This window comes from Onychostoma macrolepis, chromosome 02 (genome assembly GCF_012432095.1).
Source record: "Onychostoma macrolepis isolate SWU-2019 chromosome 02, ASM1243209v1, whole genome shotgun sequence".
NCBI lineage: Eukaryota > Metazoa > Chordata > Actinopteri > Cypriniformes > Cyprinidae > Onychostoma > Onychostoma macrolepis.
The window spans coordinates 7,861,304-7,885,951 of record NC_081156.1 but is presented as its reverse complement, the minus strand read 5'-3'; the positions used below and the strand labels follow the sequence as shown (position 1 = coordinate 7,885,951).

Here is a 24,648-nt window from a genome sequence, read left to right as displayed (position 1 = left end):
TTTAACAAATTAATAGATTAATACAATAAAGACCAAAGATTACCTGTTAGATTTACCCAAAACAAATTATCTTATGTTTAACCACTACAGAGACATCAGAGCCAGCGGCAAATGTCAGAAGGACTAGCCGAGTTGAGGATGCTTAAAACTACATTTCATGACACAATAACAGTAATATTTTTAGAAATTATGCAAATATATGGTGGTTGAAATACAATGCTGCGTGAACTCAACCAAACAGCATGTTCAGCGCTCAAGTCCCACCCCCGGAAGTTCCGGACCTTTGAACAAGTACTACCTCGTGAGCAGGGACTTTCTGAGGGGCACATTTTTACCCGGAACTATTTAGATCCTGGTTCCTGCGGTGGAAACACACCGAGTACTGGCTATAGAAACGGGGCTATAGTCAATGATTGTTTTGCTCCTGCAAGGTTGGCATATCGCAGCCTCTTCCGCTCATGTGCCACAAAGTCCTCCCAAAGAACTTGGACAATGAAGACATATTGCTGTAATCTGGACCACAGAGCAAGATTTGGTCTCAGGTTGGTGCTGGTGATTTCCATGAGTCTTTGTTTCTGTCTAGGTCAATGTGCATTTTGGTGCAACCAGTGGGCCAGCCTTAGGAAACAAGGACTCTGCTTTTCCTTACTTAAAGGTGCAATAGGTGATTGTCTTCAGAAACATTTTTTGTTATGCTGGTTGAAAGTCTCTTCATATCCCGATAGCAGTCACTAAGTTAAGTGGTCTAAATGTATTTATCTGTATTTATATATTCTGTGGAAGGTGTAGGACCAAGAAATATTCATCCAATCAAAACGCTCGGTCTGAGTGTTTTAATGGTCTTTCCTACCTGCCTGTCAACGTATGTATTAGCATACCTCTGCGCACCTGGTTTGCGCAGACAGGATACGTCATCAGCGTGTTCACGCACGCTATTGCAGACAGAGTGAGAATGGCAGACAAACATCAACAACCCGATCTTCCTTCCTGGTATTGTAGTACATTTACTAACTGTACTATAAAGTTTTCTCACCAGTGAATGACACATGATGTAGACCAGCAGTTCCCAATTCCAGTCCTCGCACCCCCCGTCTCTGCATATTTTGCATGTCTCGCTTAGTTAACACACACCTGAATCAAATAACCAGCTCGTTAGAAGAGAGCTATGTGCATGAACTGTGCTCCGATTGACATGCTCCCTACACAGTGTTCATTGCTCCCTACTCCCTGAGCAGGGGAAATCCATTGAAGTTTAGCGAGGACTGGAATTGGGAATCACTGCTGTAGTAATGAGCGTATGCGTTCAGGGGGCGTGACTTTGGACAGCAATTACAGGGAGGGTGGGACGTTCGTTTACAGTGCTATCAAGCTAAAGTTAGCATTTTCCAAGATCTCCTACTGCACCTTTAAGCAAAGATATCAGAAATGGATGGGTTGACTGGGCATTCTGAGGCATAGCACTGGTTGTTGTTCTTTGTGCTCAAGTCCAATTTAGGTTTATAGGACAAGGAAAGACCTTATTTGTGGCACAGATGAGAAAACTCATTCTTCCATCATATTCCAAAGGTCTTTGCAGGTAGTTATTTTCTTATCAATACCCTCCCATCTCACCCAGCTGTCTTGCTTGGTTTGAGATATGGCTTTAGTGATTGTAGACTTGTTCTTGATTGGCGGATCTCTTCCATCACAAGTTGGAGGCTGGTGCTGCCATTTTACAAGGTGGGCTTGGTTCCCCAAAACCCTTTCTTCCATGTTGTACTTGGCCAACATTATCCCGGTGTCAAGGTGTTGACTTTGCATTCGCTGATGGTGGATTGCATTTCCATCCATTACTAGGGATGGAGCGGCCTCTCTCACAATGATATCTTGGGAGTTTGAGTATCATGTCTAACCTAGCTTTAGCACATTTGTATTCCTTCATAAGGCACATAATTGGAAGTGAAAGAACCCTCTTACCATGCAGTCCTATCCGGCTGACATATCTTGGTAATCCAAGCTACTTCTCATATGTGAGCTAATCAAATACCCCAAGCTTGCTGACCTGTGAAAGGGCAACTTCGAACAAGGTAATTGGCCAGAGAGACAGGGCAGCTGAAACTCTGGTGGCTCCAATTTGGGCTGTTGCCCTTTCTTTCCTAGGAGAGCAGTACTGTTGATATGCTTGAGGCCAGTGATTATATCCTCCCTTATTTGTTGTACTTGCCTGTTGTTTAAGTTTACATCAGACCAGCATCCAAGGCTTTTAATTGGCTCCTCCAGCACTGCAGGCACTGGTTCAATTATTGGTTTGTTGAAAATAATGTGATATTTACTTGGCTTGATTTCCATTTGTGAAATCAATGATTTCCATTTCTCTGCCTTACTAACAACACAACTTTTACAATCTTGTAAGCACATCCAATAAAGATTTTCAGGAGCACAGCAAATTGTGAGCATCATAATTATATTGTTTAAAGAAAAAGCTTTAGTAGAAAGGGAATCTTTTTTAATATTCCTGATTCGACAGGACAAAACACAATATCTATGTAATATGTAGGCAGAAAATAAGATTCTGCTGTCATAATGGTTATATATCTATCCACAGTTGCAGCAATTAGGTAAGTTTGTGGACCAAGACCATGTAAACAGTTGCACAACAAAACCCATGAGTTCCACATTCATTACAGCTTAAATGACAGCTATACTATCATATCGTATAATGTTTGGTGCTATCAGACAACTACTATTGATATGTCATACTGACATAATTGCATTGTTCCCAGAAACCTACAAGTGACACAAGAGATTCATTCATCACAGTAGATTAAGCATTGTATTAAGAAAGTGCTGCAATACATTCATTTGTTCTCTTGTAGAGATAAGTTGCTGTTGCTGTGATGAACACAAATTATGTCCAATGAATGTATATCCGCAGAAGAAAATGACATTCAGGAAACCCAAGAGACTCAATACTCAACAGTATCATGGTTATATGAAAAGCAGAAAGCAGAAAATTGGCTTTGAAGAGTAGCTGTTGACCTATAGTTACTAACTGAATCATTATGTTGATTCCCTCTACCGGATGTCCCACCACAGGGCTGGACAGGGACCAGTTGATACTCACCGCATGTGCATCTCGATGAGCCATCAGGATTGCAAAGTTAGTCAGGTGACTGCAGGAGCAAGTGGTGTGAGTCTTGTTTGTGGCGAGGAGTTTGCAGCCTTGTGTTGACCAGTATCCTGTCATGCTCCTCTCAGAATAGTTCCAAAATGAGCAGTTTGGATTGAAGTAGTTCTCAGTCTGATAAACAGAGAAACATGTCATTTTATTTGAATGTGACAGCTGACATCTGCAAGGTTTAGAGATTTAAACCTTTCATACCCAAACATTGTTTTCCTTGATCAACAATCTCTATTAATAAACCAGGCTGATTGACAAGAATGTTCTTTGATTTTGTTTAAGCATATTTTTCAAGGCTCTAATTTTAACTCAGTCCTGGAATATGAAAGCACTGATTACTTGATTATTCAAAATAACACACCCCAAGTTTTATGTTAGAACAAGACACATTCCAGGTACCGGTAATTCTATTGAAACTTTAAGAATTTTAAGCAAATAGATTGGCCTCACTCTGGCCCTTCACTGTTTTTCAGCACCTGTTTCATATAAATACAGTGCTGTGAAAATGTATTTACCCCCAACGTGACAAAAATAGTATGATATTAAATAGTTTTAGATCTTGTAGAAGCACTACACTTAGATGTAGAAACACTTTTTTATTGAAGCATAAAAAGTTGTCTTACACCTATCACCCACGTGAAAAGGTAATTGCCCACTTAAACTTAAATGACTGATGTATTTGAATTAATTTCTTGCTTTCTTACTTTCTGGTATTTCTTTTATATTTGGCATAGTGTGTTACTGGGTAAGACCCTTTAAGTAGTGTTAATTTCATTCATGAAAATTAAACTATGACAAAAAATATTAGTTAACAAACTTTATTTTCGATGACTATGATGAGACACTGACATCATTAAGCATTAACTGTGACTATATCAACATTAAATACTGTTGATGAAAAAATTAGACTAAAATGTTTAAAAAATAAAAATATTCAAAATGTGTCTATAATTTCTAAAAAAAAAAATTAAAATAAATAAATAAAGGAGGAGAATAAAGTAAAGTAATTAAAAATAAAATAAAATAAAGGAGGAGAAAAATATATACCTCCGCATGTTATCATGCTTGGGGTTGCCAGATGTCAACAGTTTAAATCCCTCTACCAGAGCTTCTCTTTTAAAATGACACATTTTCAACCCAATGTTTTTTGACAGGTTAACTAAATATAATAAAAACTAAAAAGGACATTTGACACAGGACTAAAGGTCATTGCTCACAGTGTCCGAAATTTTTGTCCGAATTTTTTGCACGTTAAAAAATAAATACGACCTCACATTGTGTCAATCACGTTTACACACTGCCTCAGAAACTTTCGTCCGTCATAAAAAATATTTGGATCAGGTTTGATTTTCTGTATTTTTGCATCCATAACAAGCATTTTGATAGGTAAGGATGACGAATACGAACAACATCATGCCATTAAAAAAGTTCAGGCCTGGTCTACTCCAGCTTAACCCCATTATTAATGGAGCATATACATTTTCAAACAGGCCCAGTTTTTTTTTTTTTGCATTAACAAATAACAATAACCTTTTTAAAACTGTATTTTGTGCTTACTCAGGTTGCCTTTCCGTTATGTTTTCTGTTAGATTTTGTTTTTATTTCTCAAACAATTTAGTATGAGACACAAAAACAGAAGAAATCAGGACGGGGACAAACACTTTTTCACAACACTGTATTCAAAAAGAAAAAAAGACCAAAAAACTAAATTGCAAAGAAAGAGAAATATGTCTTTAATTAAGCTTTTAAATTCTTACATCCAAATGCGCCAGAGTGAAGATGAGTGGTTCGGACACAAACACGCGGCTGGATTCTTTGTTGATGGAGGCGGAGAGGATGTGGGAGTTGACAGTCAGGGTGTGGTTTCTGACTCCGCCCTCTCCCATCAGCCTCACTGTGGCGTTCTCCGTGCTAAGGAAATGCCCCAAGTGCTTATAAAGGACAAAAACCAACTTGGCAACACCTTGAGTAAATAAATGATAGGAGAAGACCATTAGTACTTGCTGGATTTCGATACAAAAATAAACTCATATTTATCATAAAATATCTACATACTTTTCTTATTTTGAACTTTCTCTTTCAGGTTAACAACTGTCAAAGTGGAGCAACAGATTGAAGAGAACATTGCTGAGCACTTTAGATCTACAAGCATGTTTTTGCTAGCAACCAGAATAACATCATGTGGAAGAATATTCAGTGGTGCCCTTGAGTACGGTCATTTGTTACAGCTCCAGAAATGCCAGAAAGCATGTAATGTATGTAAAGCATGCAATACACTGACTAAGTACTTGAGCAGAGTGTTTATGTCCTACAGATCAGGAAAACCATTGACTTTATTAACTAAGCATCTGAAGTCCTTGCATTAAAGCATTTGAAATGACTATAACCTTGCTTTTATTTACCGTTTTTACTGTTTAGTTTGACCATGTTTGCTGAGAGTTGAATCGTGGCTCCTCTTTTGCTGGTCTGTGGAAACCTGAAGTCCTGAATTTGGCCGTCGGTGCTCAACACGTACACGTCCAACACTGAATGAAGAAAGGAAAGCAGAAAGATATGGTGCCATTTGGTGTCTTTTTAAACAAAACAAGAGACAATGGCAGTTGCATAAATTGCTTCACACATTCAGGTTCTCACATTCTTCGGCCAGATGGAAATGAAGGGCTGTTTCATTAAGCCAATGCGAGGTAATTTAATTAAAACGAGACATTGTGCACATAAAAGAGAGTGAATTGAGAAGATGGTTTCAAAGTTTTCTAATGCACCTCAGGCCAACAAACTCTGCAAAGCTGCATTTGTACCGCATCATATAATTTTCAAATGAGAGGCAGAGAACAAAAAGGTGTATTGTCTAATGTAAGCAGAAAATGTTTTCTCTTTAACAATGAACACTTTTCTCAAGAAAATTAACTTGTGCCATTAAAAAAAAAGAAGAACAGCTTCTTCATTACCTTATACTAAAATTGGCGCTTTTAACTGAAAGATGAGACTTCCTTTCCTACAGACGCCGCATTGAGTGTTGTGATTTCTGACATTCATTTCCCTTTTGATGTGAAAGCAAGAGATCTGAGAGCTAAAGCTTGACGGACTGCATCCCTGTTTGTTTTCAATGTATTTGGGTCAAAATCAGCTAAGGGGTAATAATAGTGATTTTCAATACAGTGTTTAAATATAAGATTTTTATTCAAAGAGACAAAAACAGCTTTGTGCCTTAGCGCCACCCTTTTCTTGGTTAAACAAAAAAAAAAAATAAATAATAAGAATTTGCGACAACTAAATCCATGCCAAACATGTCAGCCTCTGAGTAACACGTAATTTTAGCCACAAAATAAACTTCATTCCATAAAATAAGTATAAGGAACACAATTTTTAGCTAAAAATCAAGCAGATTCGCACATGTTATATAAGAATGAATTATTAGAACTAAAAACATCAACATAACACACTCATGGGCATCAACTGCTTCACTAAGTACTTGCCATCGGCTAAGAAATAAATGATCTGTTTTCAAATCTACATAATTTGAAAATCACAACATCAACATCTGTCAAAAAATAACATGCACAATACAATACAAAACCCACACTACTGGATGTTTTGACTGCATCACTTTCCGAAAAACAGGACAAAATTGCAGCCTGAGCATCTTCAACAAGCTGTCTGTCAGAGACAATTAACATACATAATACATAATGCACACTGGCATAAATTTGTTCTCTAAAATCGACAGGTGATTTTAATAAAATCTTGGTAACACTTTACAATAAGATTCCATTTGTTAACATGAACTAACAATTAAAAACACTTGTAAAGCATTTATTAATCACAGCTAATACTAATTTCAACATTCACTAAAGCATTATTAAAATCCAAAGTTATATCTGTTAATGTTACTTAATAGTCATGCATTACCATGAATTAACAATACACAGTTGTAGTTTTATTAAATCACATTAACAAAGATTGATATATACTGTAACAAATGTATTGTTCGTTGTTAGTTAATGAACCGTACTGTAAAGTGTCACCAAAATCTTTTCAGTTGTTTAAAAGATTAGGGCAATGATCAGAGTTTGATGAAATAAAAAATATGATACATTTTTACACGATTTGTTACATTGAATTAACCCTTTGCAGATGTTGATCCATATACTGCAAGACATCTTTTTTTCATATATGAGTTTGGAAGGAGTCAAAGGTAATCAAAGGAACCTTTTTTTTCATTTTAAAATCACCACAAATTTGAGCTATACTATGCAATTTAGAAACGATTCACTCTAAACAATATCTCAGACCCTCAAACAATACGGCAGAGAACAACAAAAAATAGCTACACAAAAAGATTGAGAAGAAAATAAAGGGAGTCAAAAAGCACTGAGCGCCAAGGTTAAAAGGAAAAAGGCTGCAGTAACCCAGAGGCCTGTACAGTGAAATGACAGACGAGCGCACAAAGCTGACTTATATGAATGAGATCACATTACTAATAAATTCCACTGGCAGGGGCCTGGGCTGGATCCCCTCACCATCTGAATGGTTAAAGTCGCCACATGCTGAGACCGGAGCTAAGTCTATTTGGTTTCAGCCCTTTCACAGTGATGAATGCATTCATGAAAAATTGCAGAACTGAATAATATCCACCTATTGACAAGCAGCCGAGACAACAGCTGTATCTAAATCATAACATTTTTGATTACGCTACGGATTCCACTCCTGATGCCTAAAAACACTTCCTTTACAAATGCTTCTCACTTATTTAGTCATTCTAATTGTCGGTGAATCTAAAATGAAAACTGTCTTCTGTTTTACAAATCAACCTCTCTTGCTATTTAGAATATAATCATAAAAAGTAATTGATTTAAAGTAAACTTGCTCACAATAGTCTCCTCAAATTCAATCCATTTGCCGACACCCAACATATTTCACTCTATCCACAGTCAAGATGAACATGAGTACTCTAGTACTCAAGAAACATTTCATTTATAATTTTGCAATAGGTTACGATGCTTTTTTTTTTTTTTTTGGTATCTCACAGGTTAATTAGGAGTTCGAAATTGTGCATGACAGTTAAAACTTCACTCTCAGAAATAAAGGTACAAAAGCTGTCACTGGGGCGGTACCTTTTCAAAACATGTTTGTACCTAAAAGGTCCATTTTGGTACCTTAAAGATATACATTAGTACTTAAAGTATACATATTTGAACTTAATAGGTACAAAAGTGTACATTTTGAAAAGGTACCGCCCCAGTGACAGCTTTTGTACCTTTATTTCTGAGAGTGTTTTTAAAACCAAAATGCACATCCTAAATCCACACTATCTGCATGTCATCAATTTGTACAAGACTTGACTTTAAAACGGTATTTCACTCAACTTAAGATAGAGTCTCCTATTAAAAATAAACTAAACTGGTGGCCTCTCAGCTTTTATAGGGAGATTTCTTTTAAAGAACAGGCCTGTGATTGGCTTCAATCAGAACGTCATAACTAGTAGTTATGAAATCTCTCATGTTTAGCATGACTTCAATCATGACTTCATGACTGGACATATCAACTGTTTATCCATCAATTTTTGATAAAAGACAGGCTTAAAGAGATATCATATATGCACAAATTCTTGAACATATGGGTTCTTCACCCATAATTTACAGCACTCTTAATAGTGCCTATAACTTTTCACACTAGTGTGAGTAAATTCTCCAAATGTCTAAGAGACGCTGTCACAGTTCTCAAGGATTTAGTCTGTCTCAGCCTTTTCTGTCTCTTCATTTATTCCCAGCTGGACTGAAATCAGATCTCTGTGTGGATCATACCGTCTGTTGTCGGATTCCTCATGCACACAAAAATCCCATCGGGTTACTGCAATTATTGGCACAAGGAATGTTTGGAAATGTAAACTGATATTTCCTACTGGCACGCTGTCTTAAAACTGTTTGCAGGTGAAAATCTAATATGCCTAAGACAGTACTGAATATAAAAATAAAAAAATCTTCCGCTTCAACATACAACCAAAAGATTTAAGATGAATATTAAATTTTAGTTTTGCTTGTTCCGGTGAGGAGATACTTTTAGCATACTTCTAAACTAACCAGATTATTACATAGAACTGAATAGAATTCATTAGTACCATATTAATATCAAAATACAATGAGAATGAAAATATATTCCATGGTTTGTGTAAATCTAGTGGTCAAATGCTGTCAGTTTTCTGTGTAATTTACTCTGTGTGTGCAATTTTGTAAAATTGCAACTCTTTGATTCTTTAGTGGAAAATTAAATAATACATTTAGAAGAATGAATCATTTATGAAAATTATGCACTTTATTTCATAATATTATCCAATTCTCACTATTAACTAGTTTTTTATTGGCATGCATATATTGGCTGTTTATTAGTACTTGTAAAGCACATATTAATTTCTTATTCTGCATAATCATATTTTAGATCCCTTAATCCACCCCATACCTAAACTTAACAACTACCTTACTAACTATTAATAAGCAGCAAATTAGGAGTTCATTGAGGCAAAAGTTGTAGTTAATAGTTAATTAGTAAGAATTGGACCTTAAAATAAAGTGTGACCAAATTATGAATGTTTTACATGTCTGAATACTATTTAATAATTAAAGAAATAACTGTATTCTGACAGTAAATTAAAATCTGACAGTAAATTAAAATTAATGTCCTTCTTACACACGTTACATGTACTTACTATTGTAATAACAATAAATTATGCATAATTACATGCAAGTAACCCTAACCATATAATAAGTGCATGTAGTTAATTAATATTACTCAGTGCTTACATGTATAATTACACTGTAACAAGGACACCTTAAAATAAAGCGTGACCTTAAAATGTAATATAATCTAATTACAAGTACATCAATTTTGGAATCTCAATACGTAATCCAGATTACATACAGTATACAGTGTTTTTGTAGAAACTGATTATACGTCAATTTTTATAGCTTGTGAACTGTATGAAGAATGCTAAACCCTGGTTAGCAAACTCAAGAAGGACAGATTGCTACATTCAGCCTGAAATCAACCTGACAAATGCAACCTGAGATTGGACTCGTTCGCTGTAAACGCTTGTACAGCCGTCAACGGCTCAGATTCCTGCATTATTCACTACCCGGGAGATTCTCATATCTGTGGCTGTAAATAGCAATCAGCACAATGATTTCTGGAGCCCAGATCGAATCTGCCGGGAAAGGTTCTCTAAAATTAAGCAGCACGACTTTAGCGTTGCGTAGGATCGCTTTGTCTTTTCTTCTCTTTCCACGGACTCACCAGGAAAGCTGATATCTGCAGAGATGGACGTGTGTGGCAGCAAAAGCAGTGTTGGTTACTCTCATTTAAAGCACTGTTGTAACCCACAGGCAAGTCTAACTTCCCACAAACACACATTCATTGAGACCTTGCTTAGTTATGATAACACGTCTGATGAACAGTATATTCAATAAACCCGCAATAACCTTCATCATCTAAGCATGTACGAAATCGAGAGCTTTAGAAGAGACAAAATGCCTTTTTATGAGCTAAGAACATCTGTTGATTGAATAACATACTGTTGCAGAGCTCTCCAGCTGTAGATGGGCACAGAAAGTCAGTAAAAAAAAAAAAATCCTGCACCGTTCAAATTCATACATAATTATACTCAAAAGCTCAGCGCTGAAAACAGTACATGAAACAGTAACTGGAGCAAATCTGCAAATGCAAGACCTGCTGAAGTTCTTCTGCTTCTTCAGTGTGCTGGATTTGCATACTGTCTTATATGCTAGTTGCCTGATTAATTAATAATTTATCTGCTCTCTATACAATTTCGTTATCGCTGAGGATGTGCAGCTGAATATTTCAAATACTTAACTCTTCCAGCCGCATTGCAGCAATGTGCAAAAGACTACATTCATTTGCCAAATGTCCAACCTTTACCACAAAGCAGCAAGACTGTCAAGGCTGAAAAAAAAAATTATTTTTTCACTTAAATATTTCCAAATCTCCAAAGGCATTATTTCAGTTATAGGAAGAGATCAGTGGACATCTGATTTTTCAATTAATGCTCCACAAGAGGGTGCAATAATAAATATAAACCCAACAGCACCTTACCAATGTGTATTTATTATTACAAAGAAAAAAATGCATTTCTTCATCAAAACTCTCGGGCCAGTTCCAGTGATAATTTCACAAAGCTGTTAGATTGTCTTTAATGAAAATCTCTTATAAGTTTAGTCGATACTTAACGTCATTTTTTTAACTCTCGTTGCTATGGAAAAAAGTGCAATGACAACATGTTTTACACATTCTAATTAGTGCATACATTTGACGACTATGATGCTTTTTTTCGATTTTTCTTCAAAATAGATATATCTTTTTTTTCCTCATGTATGTTTTAGTTAAAATCTGTGAGAATCAGTGATTGGTATGTAAAATATGTAAGATAAAAAAGCTAAACAAAGCATGGCATTTTTACCACAAACGTTTATATCATTCCATCTCTTGCTCAGCAATGGATGCTCTGCAGTGAATGGGTGCCGTCAGAATGAGAGTCCAAACAGTTGATAAAAACATCACAATAATCCACACCACTCCAGTCCATCAGTTAACATCTTGAGAAAAAGAAACAAACCCATTATAAAGGCATTTTAACTTCAAACTGTTGCTTCTGGCTAAAATACGAGTCCATAATCCATAATAACGCTTCCTCCAGTGAAAAAGTCCATCTCCTGTTGTCTCTCACATCAAAACCCAGCCACATATTTGTTTAGAGCTGTTTTGGGCTGTTTTGGTTTGTAAGCGGTGCTTGATCTGTGCAGATTTCTCTCCTGATTCAGACCAGAACACTTTTTCACTGGAAGAAACGTGATTATGGATTATGGACTCATATTTTAGCCAGAAGCAATGGTTTAAAGTTAAAAATGTCTTAATGATGGATTTGTTTCTTACAAACACACAGCTTTTGTCTTCACAAGATGTTAACTGATGGACTGGAGCGGTGTGGATTATTGTGATGTTTTTATCAGCTGTTTGGACTCTCATTCTGATGGCACCCATTCACTGCAGAGCATCCATTAAGTAAATGTTCATTTTTGGGTGAACTAGTCCATTATTCTGGCACTGATTTGAGTTTGTGTGATCTGACCTTTCTACCTCTTCTAAGCATTCTTGCCAGTTCGGTTTCTTTCTGCTTTGGTTTTCATACACAAACATCACTCCTGGAAAACTCCATCAATCATAAGCGGCAGGTCAGACACGTGGCTCGAATCGAAACTTCATCATTTACATCAAAAGTTGCCGGCTAAGATGAAAGCACTTACTGATGTTCTCGGCAGGCACTCTGACGACAGCGGGCTCGATCAGGTTGTCTGCAAGGACAAAGGCTCCTTCCTCCAGGGTATCGAGTAACATAGTGGCGGCATGTGTTTGCTCTGTGGAATTCATGTCCTCCCAGGATTTAAGGGCTTCTGGCCTCAGGAGGTTGTCAACCGTGTCCACAATGGCCTGTAACCATGGAAACAAGAGAAATGACAGGCGGTTGATATTTTTCCTTCGCTTTCCCTGGGAAAAAAAGGATCCAGCACATGGAATACACTGGAGAGAAGAGAACCGAATGAGACTTGTGACGGGAGACAAGTAGAATGGGAAATGAAGCACTGTACAACTAGTGTAATTCCTGCAAAAATACGTGTTGGGTGTGTTTCTGCCACCTTTCATTAGAGATCATCGGGATTGTAAACACATTTGGTGGTTCTTATTAGAGTTGGGGTACTCGGACTCCGGTCTCGAGTACAATTTTTTAGAGGACTCGGACTTGTCATGGACTCGGATGCACTTTTACTATGACTTGATTTGAACTCGAGCCTTTCCGAGTCCAGGGATAGTTGACGGAAATGTCACTGACTCGATGCATTATCACAAAAGTGATACAGTATTCAGTCTTCGCATGTGTTTTTAAGTCTTGTTCAGTACTTGAAAGCTGATGGGTTTCTGTGCTCACACAGCAAAAGCGCCTGTCAGCCAGCGTGCAAATGCCGAATTAACTTCCAATTTGCATGTTATTACTACACACTTACATGAAAAGTCATGTCAAAATGCCCATCTCGGAGACTATTCATATCAATGCAGTCAGTTTTTTCTTAAGTGAACCTGCTGTTGAGAGAAATACAGATGTGTCAAAACATTTTATCTGTGCGTCAGGTCTTAAAGTGACAGCAGCGTAAACCGCTGACTGTGTCATAAATGTTAATCAAACAACAAAAGAAAAGGAGAAAATCACTCATTGCTTTTGACTAAATCAGTTTAGTAACTTAGTAACTAAGAATAATTTATTTAATGCATGCAGTAAAGACTGTGCAGTAGGGATGTGACGAGATCCGACTGGTCTCGTGAGAACATGACGATATCCTCGCAAAATATTTTGCAATCTTTACATTAGAGCTGCACAATTAATTGTTAAAAATTGCGCCTGCGATCTTGATTCAAACACCCACGCGATCTTATTCCTGAATGACAATGATTCAGCTCTGTCTATTAAGATTGTTTCACATCACGAGTGTCAGTGGATCGTGAGATGTTGATTAATCAGAGGGTTGACCATCATCACGCTTCCGATGTGAATGCTGTCAGACTAAACATGCGCTGCTCACGCTCCACTGACGATTACGATGCTGCTGATCCAGAAAGAGCAACACAAACAGTCTTATCAACCGCACATCATTATTTCCGTTACAGACATTTAAATAACATAAGTACTGGGATAAAAGTTTATAGTTTGGGTATAAACACTTGTCTACAGTAGCGATCAAAACGAAAGTATCTTAACACTTGTATTGTAACGTATCATCTTCCGCCAGGAGGTGGCGACAACCCGTTTAAAAAAATGTATTTGACATTGAATCATTCATTCAGGAGATTCCAGTAGTGAAGCAAGTCTTTATGAAGTGAGACACTGACTCCTTCATTGAATTTTTTTTATTTTGTTCAAATGAATATATATATATATTTAAAAGACTTAAGCAATGAACATTTTGTCAGAACAACTAGTAAATTACATCATTTTGTTAGAGAATCGTGATCTCCAATTTATTTTAAAAAATTGTGATTCTCAATTTATCCAGAATCGTGAAGCTCTAGTTTACATGTTGTTTATTACTGCATATAATTCATCATTTTTCAGTTGAATAAAAGACTATTTTCCCTATATATTTCATCGAGGATTTTTTTTTTTTTTTTAAGTCAAAAAATCTCGTCTCGTCTCGTTCTCATGAACCCAGTCTCGTGTCTCGTCTCGTCTTGTGGGATAAGTGTCTCGTCACACCCCTACTGTGCAATGTTTTATTTTTACATATTTTACTTCATTAAATGTCTGCATTAGGCTAATTCTGTAGTAGCCTATTATAGACCTATCTGAAAAACTATTTCATATGTATTTTTGATTAATATATTTATCCTTTTGCTTGTAATTAATAATTAGACTGTTTACTTGCCTTCAGTAAGCTTGAGAATGTTTTACTTTCATTAGTTCAGTATTAGTTTTTGCTGTTGTTTTGAAATTATTATTATTTTTTAAAACATTGTGGCAGCTTCTAGCTTCAAAGAAAATACATTTTAATAATTCTTTGCAGCAATGGTTTTTATGGGTCCAAAAACACCTTGGGTGTGCATTATTTTCTAATAGTTCAAGGGGCCGTCGTCTATTATTCCTTACACATTTACTAACTATAAATAAAAAATAAAAATAAAACAGTTGTAAGTTGGCTGTGAGTTATGGAAAGCACATGTAGGGCTTTTATGTGTGTACCATTGTAAAGACTAAGTTTATTTTTTGATACAAGAAAAATTCTAAATGCCGTCTACCCCAACTAAGGTCTAAATACCTGTCACATAAAACCAAAAACACAATCAGAGATAGGAGGTGCATTTTCTGCTCTTCAGGTCCACCAAGCAACCCCAGTCACAATCCCCCAACCCCACCCTTGCATATATACATTTACTGTATGAATAAATTCAAGGCCCGCCCTATAATATTTAACATTTTAAAAATCTATCATGCAGGAATTGAGTGCGCTCAAAAGGAACAAAAAGTTCTCAGGTGCGTAGAACAAAAAGAAGAAAGTTTTTGACTGAATTGATTTAATTTTTCAGTGCAGACAAAATCAGCTACCTATTGGACATTTTAGAAATCTGAAATAAGTCACAATACATAAATAAAGTCAGCCATAACTTCTGTTACATGACTTTAAGTTTGCTGAGCAGGACACTAATTACGAGATGGTGTAAAATCAAAAATCAAAATGGCAAGATGCAATAGAGGCTTGCGTTTGTTGCATTTAAATTGACATTGCCTTTTTCTACTTGTAAAGGTTAAGATACTGACAAACAGTAGTCGGACTCAGCCCTTTTGGACTCGGACTTGATTGAATAAAGAGTCGGACTCCACCCCAACACTAGTTCTTATCCAGTTCTGTTACCAATTATTCATCATTTCTAAACAGTGTCTGTAGTTCTCCAAAGATCAAGTTTCTCCGCTTACGAAAACTGCCTTCACTACTGGACATAAGAGTTCACTGGGTTTCCCACACCAACTGCAATCTACACAATCTACTTGATTGTCATATTACATTTCCTGCTGGGGATCAATATGCATTCCTACCTGTAACAGGATGTAACGGCCGTGCTGCCCCCCCAAAAAAAATCTTTCTGTAAAGTAAAAAGCATTATCAGACTGGAAGTAGCTTGCAGGTTACAAAGACTCCAGAAAACAGGATGTTCTCATTGGTATCCATTTAATTTGAGTTGGCCTTAACCAGTATGCAATTCAATTAACCAATCCCAAGGCGACCGCAGTGGTGGAAAGGAGGATTTTAACCTTGTAAAGTCTGACATATGAAATAATAGTCAGAAAAAAAATTATTTTAAAAAAGGAGCAATTTATTAAACCTTGCATACAGTATTGTTTTATACTTTGTATCATATTTGATGCATTAGGCTTTTATGTCTCATATAGTCTGATATAGTGAGAACATGGAGGAAAAAACAGCTCCGTTTTGTTCAGAGGCTCAAATTGAGCAAATATATGCAATTTGGTGCAGATGCTGATATTTATATGATGAAAAAGTGATGAAATTCTGATGCTTGAAATGTAAATGAATGAGATCTTTATAACAGTATAGCAGATACTTACATAAAATGATATTAATACCGACCGTCACTGTATTTCTCCAATAATATGTCTTAGTTTAAAACACATAATGCAATGAAAAGATGAACAAATAAACGTTCCTCAAAAGCCTGATGATCAAATTTGAAACTCGCAGATTTTTATAAAAATGATGGAGAATCAAGTAAAGTGAAGCTTCTTCAACCCAGCAGGTGGTCATCTTGAAGAGCTCATCTATAAGAGTTATTCTTACATTTACTTTATAAAAGACACAGCAAAAAGACACGTAAAGCACGAACTGGACGTTTGTACAATTATACTAAAAGATATTTTACTCAAAAAAAAAAAAAAATTAAATATCAATCAGATGACACAAGGCATGAGCAGATTGTGTGACAGATTTATCATCAAAGATTTGATTATGTTGATATTATAGAAGCCTTAGAAATGTGTGCATCAAGTCTGATGCAGGATATTAAGAGAACTTTAAGCATTATCAAAAACTTTATTTTGTTCATTATTTAAAAGCCTCAAATAGAACAAATTTCATGAATAAAACAGATTTCTGTGCAGATCATTTGTGACCCTGGACCACAAAACCAGTCTTAAGTGTCAGTTTTGTCGAAATTGAGATTTATACATCACCTGCAAGCTGAATAAATAAGCTTTCCATTGATGTATGGTTTGTTATGATATGACAATATTTGGCCGAGATACAACTATTTGAAAATCTGGAATCTGAGGGTACAAAAAAAATCAAAATATTGCGAAAATCGCCTTTAAAATTGTCCAAATGAATTCTTAGCAATGCATATTACTAATCAAAAACAACGTTTTGATATATTTACAGTAGTCAATTTACAAAATATCTTCATGGAACATGATCTTTACTTAATATGCTAATGATTTTTGGCATGAAAGAAAAATCAATAATTTGACTCATACAGTGTATTTTTGGCTATTGCTACAAATATACCCCAGCGACTTAAGACCGGTTTTGTGCTCCAGAGTCACATTTGTTTGAAGCCATTCTTATATATGCTGTACCATTTTTTTTTTTTTTTTTAGCATTAATACATGTAAGAATGATTTGTATTATTTATACAGAAAGTCATTCTGCCCATGCATCATAAATGTGGCCCATTTTTCCACTTTTCTCGAGTTTTTGTTTGCTTAGCATTGCAAAGAAATATATATATATATATATATATATATATATATATATATATAAATGTATGTTTAATACTTGTCTTGGAAATAAATTCAACTTAAAATATTTTAAATAATTTAATATTTAAGTTTAAATTTAAATATTTCAAATGTATGCTAAACGTTACTGAAGATAATAAAACCTACAAAACAAAATTGAAAGTTTAAATTATTTATAATAAAAAAATATATAAGGAAATTAATTAAAATTTGAACTCCACTCTGAACTTCTAAAGGACTTGGCACTTGAGTCCCAGAGGGGTGACCTGTTAACTGTAGAGATTGTGAGAGGATCTCATTACCACAGAGCCCTTGAATGACATGCAGTAATGGCAGGACACTTAACCCATGATTACTCCAGTGAGATTCCCCTGCAATTACACTACAGTAAGTCAAAAGCATCTGCTGAGCCACAAGTAGTGTTCACAGACCTGTTCTCGCTGCTTGTCAACTTATTATGGGCATGCATTGATTGAGTGTCGTGTGGGCCGTCTGAAGTGCGAGTGGCCTTGTGAGCTGTAAGGTTTCTTTCAGATCTGACGCTCAGCTGAAGGCTTATGGCCAAACGCACTGCCGACATCAGCCATCACCATCAAACAAGTCTCAACACTCAGTTAAGTTTGTGAAGGACTTTCAATTTTAAATATGTGTACAGAAAACAGAGATGGATTTTTCTTATTTTATCCAGGCGACACTCAATCTCACTAGATTCACGCATTTATGAAGACTGATGCACATGCACTGTAAAAATGATTATTTCTCCATAAAACAAAGATTACTTGAGTACATTTTATAAGAAAATTCAATTTCAGTTTTTCCACTTCAACATTTCATAGGGTTTCTGCAGGTTTTATTAAAGTAAATTTAAGACCTTTTTTAGACCAATTAAGGAAAGTTTAAGGAATAAACTGAAGAACACGATACATTCATGTTCTCAAAATGTAAATGTTTTGTATTAGCGACACTTCAAAGTTCGAAAGTACAAGTGATGTTCATTCTTAGTAATTGTGTCTTGTTTTCCAATTCAAATGTCTAAAGATTCTTAACTTATCCAATTTTTAAATGTGAGTTTATGATTAAAACAAGAACAAATATCTGCCAGTGGGCTCAGAAAAATAACCTTAATTCAAAGGGAAGTTTTCACACCCAATTGACAGATATTTGTTCTTATTTGAAACAAACTCCCTTCATTTTACTCAGTTTTTATTTGTATTTCAGGTGTTACATTTGCATTGAGAAACAGAGGAATACCTTTTCTTTTTTTCTTTTTTTGCAATGCATACAACATTTAAAGCAATGATTTTATGAATTTTAAACTTCACTCTCAGAAATAAAAGGTACAAAAGCTGTCACTGGGGCAGTACCTTTTCAAAAAGTACATGTTTGTACCTAAAGGGTCCATTTTGGTACCTTAAAGGTACATATTAGTACTTAAAGTGTACATATTTAAACCTAATAGGTACAAAAGTGTACTTTTTGAAAAGGTACCACCCCAGTGACAGCTTTTGTACCTTTATTTCTGAGAGTGTTTTTGCTCTGATTTATGACCTTTTTAAGGCCTTTAATTGTGGAAGTGTGAACCAAGGCCTTTTAAGACCCCAATTTCCAGTTTAATTCAATGTTGCTGTGTCATTGTAATTATTTGTGAAATTTACTAGCAGTTTCTGTGCGAAATGATTTCAAAGTAAAGCCCTTTTTTTCCAGTGTGTCCTGGAAAACTGTATGGTAAGGATGTTGAAATAACTGACAGCGAATGTTCTTTAATAACCCAAAGCCTAAATGAAAGCTCATCACATGGACCAGATTTGAGTGACAGATGGTGCAAAGCTCAATTTGTAACTAAAAAGTTGACAAAATTTGACTGAAGATGCCGCTGACTCATCGTATCCATTTTTTTGTGTTTAATAAAATGTTCTTATACCAGCAAATCATAGTCCACGACTGTGACAAAAACTAAAGCCTATTGGTTGTTTCAGTATGTCCCACTCCAACTTCCTGTTTCAAAAGGAAATACATCAGCACATGAAAGAAAAAAAGCAATACAGTGACATTATTCTTTCACAGGTGCAGCTTTGAAAAACTGACTGGAATATGTAATAAAGAATGAAAACACAACAGCAGAGATATGCATAAAAGATTAAAGAAATGCAAGAGGACAAAACCGCAACGTGAACTGCTCAGACTGAAGCAGGTGAGGAATAGAGCGCAAATACACTTTGATCACACGATCAGCTGACAGACCCCAGCGATCACGACTGCAGGATGTCAATTACTCAGACAAAGAACAACAGCAGACAGAAAGATGAGCAGAAACCAGCCAGAAATCCAATTACTCCGAATCAACAGGAAAGCAGAGTGTACAGTAAAATGAATAGTTCACCCAAAAATCTATATTTGCTGAAAATGTGCTCACCCTCTCAGGTCATTTAAGACATATGACCATATGTTTGTTTCTTCATCAGATTTGGAGAAATGTTGCGTTACATCACTTGTTCATCATTGGATGCTCTGCAGTGAATGGGTGCCGTCAGAATGAGAGTCCAAACAGCTGATAAAAACATCACAATAATCCACAGCACTCCAGTCCATCAGTTAACATCTTGAGAAAAAGAAACAAACCCATTATATAAAGGCATTTTAACTTCAAACTGTTGCTTCTGGCTAAAATACGAGTCCATAATCCATAATAACACTTTCTCCAGTGAAAAAGTCCATCTCCTGTTGTCTCTCACATCAAAACCCAGCCACATATTTGTTTAGAGCTGTTTTGGACTGTTTTGTAAGCGGTGCTTGATCTGTGCAGATTTCTCTCCTGACTCAGACCAGAACACTTTTTCACTGGAGGAAGCGTGATTATGGATTATGGACTCGTATTTTAGCCAGAAGCAATGGTTTAAAGTTAAAAATGTCTTAATGATGGATTTGTTTCTGACAAACACACAGCTTTTGTCTTCTCCAGATGTTAACTGATGGACTGGAGCGGTGTGGATTATTGTGATGTTTTTATCAGCTGTTTGGACTCTCATTCTGACGGCACCCATTCACTGCAGAGCATCCATTTGCTGAGCAAATGATGAAGAAACAAACTCATCTACATCTCGGATGGCCTGAAGGTGAGCACATTTTCAGCAAACTTTCATTTTTGGGTGAACTACTGCTTTAAGACAGACAAGCGGTAAGGAGGAGGTGAACAGAAAAGAGGAGGATGGTGAAAGCAACACAAAACAGAACAGAAAGACACAGAGGCAGAACTGCCCTAAAAGAGAGTCGCGTATCAGCAGGAAGACAGACTCAGCAGAACAACAGACAGATGGACTTCCAGCCAGACAAACAAGCTGCATGCAGCAGAGCAGGTGAAGGGAATTTTGGGATTGTGTCCATATATACCTTCATATAGGCCCTGCAAGTCCTCTCTCTTTTTTGACGCTTTTTTTTTTGTTTTTGTTTCAAACACAAAGACGGAAGATTAGGAACAACACACACACAGAGAGAGAGAGAGAGAAGAAAAGAGAAAGAGAACAAATAAGAGCCTATGTGTCAGTCATATCATGTATGTGTGTTGCTTCAACTACGGGCACTTTTATGTTCCAGTGATTGTAAACAAAAGGTGTCAAAATATTACTTCCTGCTTGTATTTAGAATACATAGAATGCAGATTATGAAACTGACCTTTACAGAGAGAAATACATTTCCATATATCGTTCTGTTGTCATTGTTATTAGACAACTTACATAACCTATTACTGAGCTTGAAAAGTGTGTTCTTTATTTCTGAAAGTCCACAGGGCAAAAAGTGCCTATAGCTGAAGAAATATCTGTATATATTCAAAGCTGAGGTTATATAGAGTATAAAAGGACACTGTAGAGGATGTCCATTAACCCCATTTCAATTAAAAATGTCTTTGAATGTGCATCTCTCTTCTATAAGGCACTGGCTGAGGAGGGAAATATGGAGATGGAAACGTTAGAGCATGCTTTCAAATGAATCCAGAAAATCCATTAAACTCAACGGCAGCTGCCAGAAGAAGAAGAAAGAAGAAGAAGATTTTGAGAACAAAGTTTAATTTTCATAGTGATATTGGAATAATTTGTGACCTTGGACCACAAAACCAGTCTGAAGTCGCTGGGGTATATTTGTAGCAATAGCCAAAAATACATTGTATGGGTCAAAATGATAGATTTTTCTTTTAAGCCAAAAATCATTAGTGTATTAAGTAAAGATCATATTCCATGAAGATATTTTGTAAATTTACTACTGTAAATATATCAAAATGACATTTTTGTTTAGTAATATGCATTACTAAGAATTCATTTGGACTACTTTAAAGGCGATTTTCTCAATATGTTGATTTTTTTGCACCCTCAGATTCCAGATTTTCAAATAGTTGTATCTCGGCAAAATATTGTCTGATCCTAACCATACATCAATGGAAAGCTTATTTATTCAGTTTTCGGATGATGTATACATATCAATTTCGAAAAATTGACACTTAAGACTGGTTTTGTGGTCCAGGGTCACATTTAATTTTCAAAATAGGCCTTTTACTGGAATTAACTAAATGAAGTTACAACATTACCAGATTAAAGCAGTAATATTTAAAAAAAATGATGTCAAAATGACACGAATACCACCATAGCAATAAAGTTCAAGTATAATTATGTGATTAAAGTCGTAATATTATAACATTACAATAAGGAAAGTAACATTTAAGAAATTTTAGACTATTTTTAATACTACACATTTTACTCCATTTGAAACTACTCGTTACTACATATTCCATACACACACATATATATATATATGTATGTGTGTGTGTGTGTGTGTGTGTGTGTGTGTGTGTGTGTGTGTGTGTGTGTGTGTGTGTGTGTGTGTATGTATGCATACATATCAATTCCTGTTATTTTTGTGGTGCTTTGGGCCAAGCTGTTTTTGTAAGCCTGAATGATGCAATGATGCTGAATTTCACTGTCACCTCTGTTTAAATCTGCTCCCCACAATTTCCACATGAGGAAAAATGTTTTACTCAAAGGTTGCTCTTTTATACATAAAGTAACAGGTTTTCTGACATCCAGTAATAGTACAGAATTATCCAAGAAAGGTGGATAGTACATAATTCAGATAATTTGATCTTGGCAAAATGTGTAATGTGTAGAGAGCCTGATATTTGCCTGATATTTGATTGAAGGCTTTGGTATCTTGAAAAATCTATATTCTATATAAATACTTAATATAAATTAATATACAAACCTATATTCTACCATGCAGAGAATTACTAAAATAAAATAAAATAAAATAAATTGCAATATAAGCCTTGGTGGCTATGCTGTAAAGGCTTGATTCAAAATAAGAAATGACACATAAACTAACAACAGGGACTGGTATTCTCACACTAATCAACTTTGTTAAAGGTGCCATAGAATGCATTGAAACAATATTTTAAATTGTTCTCTGATATCTACATAGAAGGTATGTGGCTTAGGTAAGGAAATGTTTTTACACGTGCATTTACAACCCTAGGATTTCTCCCTAGAATGAAATGGTCTGTTATTGGCTTATTTGGAAGGGTCATGAATAATAATGTTAAGCTCTGCTCTGATTGGCTGTTTCACAGTGCGGCTCATTTCAGTAGCTCACATGGAAACACAGGGAGAAAAATATATATTTCAATACTTTCTCTCGCAGTTATATTGTTGGGTAATTAAACTGTATATAAAATGCGGGCATCAGGGAGCCGCTATTAATATGCTGGGCACTGAAACTGAAAAAAATTTTTTACTTTCACTTTTGCTTTCGAGATTCGCAATTGCACAAACTCTGTTTATACTATGGAGCGGCAGTACTTATCACACATTTCACGAGATCAGATGCTTGTCAGTGGTGCTCAGGATCTGTACATCATTCGCCGTCATCCTCAGGCATCTCTCCTTACTCTGTTTATGTGGTAAGTGAAATCTTATGTACTGTAATGTAACAGGCTTCCGCTAAAAAGGAGCTAACCATGTTCCTTTAGTGGCTCGCGTTATTTTATTAGACCGCGTTATTTGCTTTCCGTGCCTTTCTGAATACAGACACCAACCCATCCCTGCACTTCACATCCCCTGCACAGCCTGGAACATAACATTTATTTCCATGGTCTGCCATTTTCGCTGTTGTCCTCGCTTGTTTCTTCACAATACCTGCAGAACTTCTGATGGTTCGACTGGCGGCTGGCCTAGAACATGGGCGGGTTTATGCAAATGTTGGGGGCGTAACTATTAGTGATCCTGACTGTTACGTCACAGTCGGTATTCTGTTCTGATTCGCCTATTTTTCAGTGGTCTTCTTTATTCGCGAGATTTACATAAGAAGGAGGAAACAATGGTGTTTGAGGCTCACAGTATGTCATTTCCATGTACAGAACTCTTATTATTCAACTATGCCAAGGTAAATACAGTTTTCCATTCTATGGCACCTTTAAAGTTTCAAAGCATAAATGAACTTTTGCTGGTCACTGAATTTGCCATGACAAATCTGAAGAGATTGTCAAACCAGAACTGTTGACGTTTTTAGGACTTGAAGACTCAAGGTCATTGCACACTGAGCATGTTAAAAAATAAATACGACCTCACGTTTTGTTACGTTTACACACTTCCTCCGAAACTTTTGTCCGTCATAAAAAAAAATTGGAGCAGGTTCGATTTTCTGCGTTTTCGCATCCGTAGCATGCATTTTGATAGGAAAGGATGAGGAATATGAAAAAACGAAAAAACGGAAAAACGCAAGCAAACATTTCAGACTCAGGTGTGCAATGACCTTCAGACTTTATCAAATCCAACAAAAAAAACATCCATAAATCACAGTCGCTGTCGCCGGGCATGCAGTGTTCTGTACCTTGTTGAAGCTCCGTCCGGCCGTGTCTTTATCGTTGGGTTTGAGCTCCTGCAGCTGAGCGTCCAGTATATCCACCAGCTGCTCCATGAGCCGCACAGAGGAGCTGACGTCGCCCGCGTACACGGGACCCTGAGTGTGACGCGCCAGCTCGTTCGCCAGATTCGCAGCATTCTCACCACTCCGGATCTGGAAGAAAAGCCAAAATCAATCCTTGTGGAAATCATGATACATTTTTTTTTTCATGAATAGAAAGTTC

The 24,648-nt window shown here is 36.2% G+C and overlaps 1 protein-coding gene across 3 annotated transcripts in view; it reads right to left on the bottom strand.

The window, feature by feature from the left end:
• LOC131553523 (adhesion G protein-coupled receptor L2-like) overlaps positions 1–24,648 on the bottom strand; it is a 129,267-nt gene that overhangs the window by 25,899 nt on the left and 78,720 nt on the right. For all 3 annotated transcript variants that reach the window (XM_058798266.1, XM_058798252.1, XM_058798261.1), the window contains exons 8-12: positions 24,393–24,578; positions 12,472–12,655; positions 5,563–5,685; positions 4,918–5,123; positions 3,104–3,280 (exon numbers count right to left, since the gene is read on the bottom strand). In XM_058798266.1, the coding sequence (XP_058654249.1) occupies positions 3,104–3,280; positions 4,918–5,123; positions 5,563–5,685; positions 12,472–12,655; positions 24,393–24,578 (876 nt within the window). The remainder of the gene's footprint in view (positions 1–3,103; positions 3,281–4,917; positions 5,124–5,562; positions 5,686–12,471; positions 12,656–24,392; positions 24,579–24,648) is intronic.